The 8,229-nt window shown below is 62.3% G+C and overlaps 2 protein-coding genes across 2 annotated transcripts in view; one reads left to right on the top strand and one right to left on the bottom strand.

Annotated features, from left to right (window-relative positions):
- Positions 1-4,014, bottom strand: part of MYL5 (myosin light chain 5) — a 5,094-nt gene extending 1,080 nt beyond the window's left edge. Inside the window, exons 1-5 of the mRNA XM_032253863.1 lie at positions 3,314-4,014; positions 2,240-2,347; positions 2,040-2,115; positions 1,044-1,148; positions 564-642 (exon numbers count right to left, since the gene is read on the bottom strand). Of these exons, the coding sequence (XP_032109754.1) occupies positions 564-642; positions 1,044-1,148; positions 2,040-2,115; positions 2,240-2,347; positions 3,314-3,316 (371 nt within the window). The 5' untranslated portion in view covers positions 3,317-4,014. The remainder of the gene's footprint in view (positions 1-563; positions 643-1,043; positions 1,149-2,039; positions 2,116-2,239; positions 2,348-3,313) is intronic.
- A 2,561-nt stretch (positions 4,015-6,575) lies between these two features.
- ATP5ME (ATP synthase membrane subunit e) overlaps positions 6,576-8,229 on the top strand; it is a 2,097-nt gene continuing 443 nt past the window's right edge. The window contains exons 1-3 of the mRNA XM_032253864.1: positions 6,576-6,822; positions 7,056-7,110; positions 7,634-7,732. Of these exons, the coding sequence (XP_032109755.1) occupies positions 6,685-6,822; positions 7,056-7,110; positions 7,634-7,732 (292 nt within the window). The 5' untranslated portion in view covers positions 6,576-6,684. The remainder of the gene's footprint in view (positions 6,823-7,055; positions 7,111-7,633; positions 7,733-8,229) is intronic.

The following is an 8,229-nucleotide window of genomic DNA, read 5'->3' as shown; positions in this document are numbered from 1 at the left end:
CACCGCACTCCCGCCCTTCCCCCACGCTGCGCCTGCTCACCGCACTCTCACCCTTCACGCAGGCTGCACCTGCTCACCGCACTCCCACCCTTCCCGCAGGAATGTGGCCCTGAGGCAGGTCCCTTCCCAACAACATTCAGGGATTATCACTACTGGGCAGGGGCACCTGAGGGGCCACTGATGGGGACAGAGCCTGAGGGAACTCAGAGGACACACTCAGGGGTCATCATTGCTGGGGTCCCCCCTGGGGGCCACTGATGGGGACAGAGCCTGAGGGAAGTTACATGAAAGTGCCTGGCACATTCTCAGCACCTGGCAGGAGCTGAAGATGGAGGAGTGGCCTGAGTGGAAGTGCCCCCAGGGGCCGGCAGCTGGTTGCTGCATCGGGCAAGGCTGGTCCCACCCACTCAGCTGGGATCCTAGGTTGCTCCTGGTGACCCTGAAGCTGGTCAGAGGCGGAGATGTGGGCGTGTTGTCTGGTGGCTGACTGTCCCTTTTGGGGCAGAGTGAGATTGTTGGGGACCCCCGGAGGCCGGGCCACCGTACCCGAGCCGGACACTCACTACTCCTTGTTGATTTTCCCTTTCCCATCCGGGTCCAGCATCTTGAAGGCGTTTAGAATGGTCTCCTCTGCGTCGGTACCTGCCACAAATGTGCCTTCAGCCCTGCGCTTCCGAGTCACAGTCTTGCTGCGGCTGCCAAGGGCAGATGGCAGGAGGCCAGACCCCTTCTCCCGGGACTCCCAGCCTCTGCCACAAGGTGCCCTCTGCCTGAAGGCCTTCTCCACTCCTGACCCCTAGGGGGTCTTATCGGGCACTCCTGCCCTGGGGTCTAATGACTTTCATGGTGCCTAGGGTCAGCCCAGGCCTGGAGCTGGGGGTGAGTGGTGACCAAGGTCCCCGATTGTGGGTCAGACAGCGTGTGGGGCAGGAGTGGGGGCCTGAGGGCCTGAGTGAACAGCTCTGATGCGGCTGATGGGGCCCCACAGCTGTTGGCTTCCAGGAATTAACTAGGAGGGCAAGGCCTGTCCCACCGGTGCTCACCATTCAGCTTCTCCCCGAACAGGTTGAGAAACATGGTGAAGTTGATGGGCCCGGAGGCCTCTTTGAGCATGGCGTCTAGCTCGTCGTCCTTGACGTTGGTCTTGCCTGTCACAGACTCGGGGGCGTCATGGGGCAGGGCCTGTTGCTGCATTTGCTGTCCCCCCAGCAGGTGACTCCAGCACCAGGTCAGGCAGGTAGATGGGAGGGGTGGGCAGGGAGTGGGAAGGAGGAGCTTGGCTCCGGCGTGTCGGGCAGGGGTTGCTTCTGACTGTGTTCACTTTGCCCCAAACCCTGAGCCCCAGGACTAAGCACTGAGGGAGAAGGAGGTGACACAGAGCTCGGGAAGGTGCTGGGAGCTGCCGTTCTTACTTTGGTGAAAGCAGGGCCAGGAGGAAAGTGGGGCACTTGCGACCCTCCCACCCCAAGAAGAAATCACTCCCCAGCTCCCAGGGCAGGACCGAAGCCCCATGCCCTACTGCCTCTGTCCAGAGGCAGCTGCTGGGAAGAGAACATCCCACAGGGAGAACTGAGGCTGGGGAGGGCAGGGTCCCCACCATATTTGTGCTGTGCTGCGGAGGCTGGACATGGTTTCCATTCCCCCCCAGCTCTGTGTCTGGCTGGGCAGGGTCTCCAGGCCCTCCCCACCCCTAGCTCTGTGATCTGGCCCAGCAGAGTCCCCACACCCTCTGTCAGCTCTGTGGTCCGGCTTGGGGGCAAGTTGCCTGGCTGCCTATGGCTTCCCACGGGAGCACCAGCCCCTCCCTGGAGCTGCCCAAAGCCCACTCCAAGTTTTCAGGTGTGGGCTATACCACCTACCCTGTCTCACCCTGGGACGCTCGATGCCAGGTCTGATGGAACCAAGGGAGGCCGGGGCCATCCCCTCGAAGCCTCAGGGCCCTGGATCCACTCAAGGAGGAGGGGCCAGGGCGTCTGGGGCTGGAGGACATTCTGTGTTCACCTCCTTCAAGGGCTGAGGTGTTCTGCCTGGGTACCTACCCAGGGAGGCGTAGGTGTCCTTCAGGTCCTCCTTATCAATGAAGCCGTCTCGGTTCTGATCCATGAGTGTGAACGCCTGGGAACCGAGGCCAGGGCTGCTGTGCTGCTGGCCCAGCTGGGCTCTGCCCCTGCCCCCTGCTCCCAGCTCCTCAGCACCCCAAGTGAGGACAGGGGCTCCCAGTGAGGCAGGACAGTCTCACCTCCTTGAACTCCTGGATCTGAGTCTGCTCGAAGTTGGAGAAGACGTTGGATGATGCCCTCTGGGCCCGGAGGGCCCCCCCTTCCTTCTTCTTGGTCTTCCTGCTGGCCTGCAAAGGGAGCACCATGGCTGAGGAAACCCTCCAGGGCACCCGGAGTTTTGAGAGACTTAACTCAGATGAAGGGTGGACCTCAGCCCTGGGGCTGGAGGGGGCCAGACTGCTGAGGAGCACACCAGCCTCAAGCCTGGGCAGCTGTGTGGGGGTGGGGACGCAGTGACTGCAGGTGTCTAGCTTCAGCACAGGGAGTCGGGGAGGGACAGTGGCTCCCAGATGCCCACGAAGCACAGGGGTCAGGGTTCCTGGTCCAGTAGCAGCCAGCTCAGCCTCTGAAGGCTTGAGGGGCAAGTGGACTCTGGGTGGGCTTGTTCTGGGTACCAGGATTTCGTGAAGGCTAGGAACTCCCTCATCCTGCTCTGACTCTCACCAGGGCAGGAGCTTGTACCTCCTACCACACAAAACACGCCCACACCTGCATGGTCACACACACGCACATACGCTCATACACACCCTCACATATGCACACACAGCACATGCATGCACACACAGCACACCCCCACACCTGCATGGTCACACACATGCACATATGAACACAAAACACACGCCCGCACCTGAACTCACACACTGCATGATCACATGCGCATACACACGCTTGTGCACACACACATGCATACACAGCACACACCCACACTGCATGACTCACACTGCATGATCACACGCACATACACACGCTCACATATGCACACATACACATATGCACATATACACTCATGCAAATGTATGTGGGGTGCACATATGCATGAGTGTATATGCATATATGTGCATGTGTGTGTGCACACACTGACATATGCACATATACACACACAGCACATGCCCACACCCGTGTAGTCACACACACATGCACACACTCACACATGCACAGGCACGCCCAGGCTCTTGTCTGTGCACACGCACACACGTACGGCACAGCTCACACTCACACGCGCCTGCCCCAGGCCTGCATGGCGGACTGCTTACCATGCCTGGTTCTGCCTGTTTCAATGCATCTGCCTAGAACACTGGGTCTTGCCCATCTTAAGCTCCTGCCTGGTCCCCCAGGGCAGCTCGGACTCCGGCTGCCACTCCCTACAAGGACAGGCTTGGGGCCACCCCAGGGGACTGGACAACTGCAGAGTGAGCTTTGGCAGCCCAGCAGTGACTCATACCCTTGCCCTGCCCCACCCCGAAAGGCTCCCAGCCCCCCAGGCACCTCCAGCCAGGTCTACCTCCCATCCCACGTGTCCCCTGCCCCCAGGGAGGCTTTGTTCTCCCAAGGATTCTGGGTGTCACTAGGGCCACCTGCACATGCTCTTGGCTGGCAGCCTGGGCACCCTGAAACTGCAGGAGCCAGAGGAAGGGGCATCTTTTCTAGATTTGCACAAAGTTGCTGTGGGCGACTGCAGCTGGTCACCAGGCTTATGCCAAGCACACGGTGTGTCGGGGGTCCACGCCTCTCCCTGCCTCCGTGGCAGAAAAATCAGTCCATAGCCTTGGCCCTGAGACCACTTCTTCTGACCTCATGGCTGGGAGCTCCTTGCCTGGCCCATGGGTGCTGACATTTCTGGGACCCTGAAGATGGCCAGGCTGCTCAGATGGGCCGGGATGGGGCCGCCAGGACCCTGAGTCTGCTCTTCCCCCTATAACATGGCCTCAGGGGCAGAGTCTGGGGGAGGGACCTGGCCCGGGGTCTGTTGGTGGTACCGGACGTTGGAGGGCACCTCAAGGTCAGAATCCAGATGCCCTGGTCCAAGGGGTGGGAGGGGGGTCGGCTGGCCAAGCAGAATCGAGGAGGAGGCCTGCAGGCTGAGCAGATAGCAAGCTCTCAGAGCCCCTCGGCCTGCATCTGGGTGGGAGGAAGCAGGCAGTAGGACCCAGGGCAGCTGCCTCTTTGGGCTGCAGGGGCGGGGGTGGGAGTGAGTGTGTGCAGCCACAGCAGTCAGGTGGGGGCCCTGGGGGCGCCACCATGTCTGCAAAGCTAAGACAGGTGCGGTGCCTCTTGCAGTCCTGCGTGGAGGTCCTACCCCCGAGGGACGCATTCACAGTCGGTGTCCCCTGAGGTGCTGGGGCTCCATCCCCAGGGCCAGCGGCCTCATGCAGCACAGACGCCTGAGGTCGAGGACCCTGGGAGGCATAAGCTACCCAGGAGGGAGCTGGGGCAGCCTGCAAGGGGCAAATGTGTGACCAGGTTTGGGAACCTGGAGCTGGGAGCAAGGGCCTTGGCATCCCCTGCTCCCAGTCCAGTGAGGTCTGGGTGTGACCCCGAGGGGCACTGCTGGGCTGCAAGAGTGGGGAGAACCACACCCAAGGAGGAAGCATGGTTGGGAGCCTCCTCCCACCCCGAGGCCACCGGGAATGTGAGAAGGGCTGCAGAGCCCCTGCAGAGGGGTCCCAGGCCACTGGAGTCTGAGCACATCGCTAAAGATAGCAGCAGAGCCTGAGCCAGGGGAGTATCAGCTTCTGCACTGACAGCTGACCAGACAGTTGCAGAGGCCCCGGTGGGCGGTGTCCTGAGCCAGGTGGGACCCCTGTCCCCACTAAGCCCCGGAAAGGGCCCTGAGCAAAGGCAGGTTCCATCGACTTCAGAGGGTCTTCCCTGGGCAGTGTGTGTGCCCTACCCCGCCCCGCCTCCAGTGGCAGCTGCTGGTATGTCTCCCTCACCCCCAACCTTGGGCCCCAGAGACACTTATTTTTGATTCTGGAAGCAGGAGTTGCTGAGGAGTCTAGTTTATTTTAAAATCCAGTGAAGGGAAAACCCATTGTCCCCGAGGGCGTCTGCCCCAGCCAAAGGAGGGGCTTTATGGGGCCAGGATGGTTCTGTGCCTTGTGGATCCAGCGCACCTGCGCCTTCCTCAGTGAGCAGTGGGAGGCGCTGGGGTTTGCTTCTGGCCCCCTGAGGACAGGGCTCAGGCAGAGGCTTCAGGCAGGAGTCTTCAGGGGCTCCAGGGCACCTCACAGAAGCTGGAGAAAAGATCGAGTGGCCCCAAAAAGGTCCCCAACCTTTTTGGCACCTGGGACCATTTCATGGAGGACAATTTTTCCGTGTGTGGGAGGGTATGGGGAAGGTTTTGGGATGAAACTGTTCCACCTCATTTCACCAGGCATTATATTCTCATAAAGAGCGCGCGACCCAGATCCCTGGAGTGCGCAGTTCGCAATAGGGTTCCTGCTCCTATGGGAATCTAATGCGGAGGCTGATCTGGCAGTGGCCGGGCTCGGCGGCCTCGCTACCTCCTCTGTCCTTACCTCGTGCTGTGCGGCCCGGTTCCTAACCGGCCACAAACCGCTACCGGTCCGCGGCCCTACAGGATCGGCCTCGGTATCCCCAGCCCAGGAAACAGCCCAGTGATTTCCCGGTTTCTCAGCCAAAGAGGCCCAGAGCCTGGACCCCGGAGCAAGCCAGGAGAGGCCAGAGGCGGCTCAGAACGCCTCCCCATGCGGGGGAGGACCTGGAGTTTGAGATGCTTCGCCTTAGCGGGGCCCCAGCCATGGTTCTCCGGTTGCTTCTGCCTGCCGCCGTGCAGGGCCGGGAGACTGGGACACAGGAGGCCTTGCCTCACTGCCAAAGGGGGCCGTGGGTGGCCCGGCACGAGAGGCACGGCTGCCGCCAGGAAGACCCAGGACGTGGCAGCGGCAAGGCTCCCCGCCGACTGCAGGCCTGGTGTCCACCGGGCTGGCGGGTCAGCACCTCGGGCACAGGGGGAGCTGCCTGGGGCGCGGACGGGGGCCAGCAGGGACCAGAGTGGGCTCGGTGGTCCCCAAGCCTCGGGGGGCTGGTCTTCCAGTCCCGGCGTCTTCCCCAGCCCCTCCTCGGGACGGAAGTGACGGGGGGTCCGCGGGGACGGGCGGGTGGCCCGGGGCTCCCAGGCAGAGCAGCCACAGGAAAGGGGCCCGGAGGCCGTGCTCCCGCGGCCCGGCCGGAGACAGACGCCGGCCAGAGGCCACTGTCCTGCCCGGGAAGGGACCTGCCCGGGAAGGGACCTGCCCGGGAAGGGACCTGCCCGGGAGCCGCCGGCGCTCGGCTCACACTCGGCTCCCGGCCCAGGCCGCCCTCAGTGGGGCGCGGGCCGCGGGGCTGGGCCCGCCCGAGCCGCCCCGATTTCAGGCCCCGGACGCCCCGCGCAGGAGGGCAGAGCACGCGCGCGTCCACCGTCTCGGCTGTGGACCCCCCGCCCACTCCACGCAGAGCCCGCCGCATGCAGCGACTGCGCAGGCGCAGCCGGAGGTCATCCGCGCACCCCAGCTCGTGTGCGCTTGCGCTCCATGTGACGTCACCGCCGCGCTGGAGGACTCAGTCACCCTCCGGCCGCCAGGGGCGCTCCCCGCCTCCGCTCCCTCGCAGCTAACAGCGCATGCGTCCACCCAGCTCGCCTTTGCCTCAGCGGCTTTGCGGGCTTGTGTGGCGTCCTCCTCGGTCTGTGGGTTGTGCTTCCGGTGCGAAGGTCACGGACAAGATGGTGCCGCCGGTGCAGGTCTCTCCGCTCATCAAGGTGATTCAGGCTTCGCAGCCGCCGTCCAGTGCCTTGGCCCCCTCGTGTCCCTCCCCACAGCTCCAACCCTGCGGGCTGCGACCCTCGATCCCCTCCCCTCCCATGATCCCCACCTGGCGACCCTACCCCCACACCTCCTGCGATCTCTACCTCGCGACCCCACCCCGTCTACTCCCGCGACCCCTGCCCCGCGAGCCCGGTCCCCCGCCGCCGCTGACTGTCCTCTCTCGCAGCTCGGCCGCTACTCCTTCTTGTTCCTCGGCATGGCCTACGGAGCCACGCGCTACAGTGAGTGACCGCGGGCGGGGCCGGGGCGGGGTCTACTCGGCTTTCCTGGGGAGCTCCTGTGCCGCTCGGTGAACTCCGGCTCTGGAAGCGGGGCTGGGACGGATGCGAGGATGCAGGACCGTGTCCTCCACCGAGCGTGGCTCCGAGAGCGCGGCGGGGAGGTCGGAGTGACTGGGAATCAGCTCACTCAAAGCTCAGACTTCTAAGGCCCGGGCAGGGGACTCGAAAACGGCTGCTTCTTGGTGAAAACGGGTGCCGAGTGGGTGTTGGAGTGCTGAGGTCTGGCGGGAGGCAGTCCCTGTTTGCAGAGGACGAAGGAGCCAGTTCGTGAGGGGAGGGGCAGCAGGGACCCTGTAGCCTCTGGGTTGGACTCTTTAGGGTGAAGGTCAAGCCTTGACCCCATTGACATAAAGAGAGGGGCAGCAGGTGCGTCTGGTTCACAGCGTCGCTGAAGATACCTTGACCTGTGTGGACTCAGTTCCTTTCAAGCAGCACTTGCAGTGAAGTTCATTCCCTGAAACAGGATATCTAAAACCTCGGGCAGAAGAGGAGAGGAGGATAGCGGCAGAGGAGAAGAAGAAGCAGGATGAACTGAAACGGATTGCCAAAGAATTGGCAGAAGGTACGCGTGACACTGGCTCTTATACATTGTCCCTCTCAGGTTTGTGCAGGGTTAGGGAAAATGGAGGAAGACATTTAAGCAGAGCTAAGTAGATATGGATTGTTCTAAAATGGGGGAGCTGGCTGGGCAAGGTGGCTCACGACTGTAATCCCAGCACTTTGGGAGGCTGAGGTGGGCAGATCACCTTAGGTCAGGAGTTCAAGACCAGCCTGACCAACATGGTGAAACCCCATCTTTACAAAAATTAACTGGGCATGGCTGGGCGCCAGTTGCTCACACCGGTAATCCTAGCACTTTGGAAGGCCGAGACAGGCAGATTGCCTGAGCTCAGGAGTTCAAGATTGGCCTGGGCAAGATGGTGAAACCCCATCTGTACTAAAACACAAAAAATCAGCTAGATGTGGTGGTGGGCGCTTGTAATTCCAGCTACTCAGGAGGCTGAGCCATGAGAAATTGCTTGAACCTGGGAGGTAGAGGTTGCAGTGAGCTGAGATCAT

This window comes from Sapajus apella, unplaced genomic scaffold, assembly GCF_009761245.1.
Source record: "Sapajus apella isolate SASKATOON/1434 unplaced genomic scaffold, GSC_monkey_1.0 scaffold85, whole genome shotgun sequence".
NCBI classification, from domain to species: Eukaryota; Metazoa; Chordata; class Mammalia; order Primates; family Cebidae; genus Sapajus; species Sapajus apella.
The sequence above is the reverse complement of the archived record's forward strand: the minus strand, read 5'-3'. Positions and strand labels throughout refer to the sequence as shown.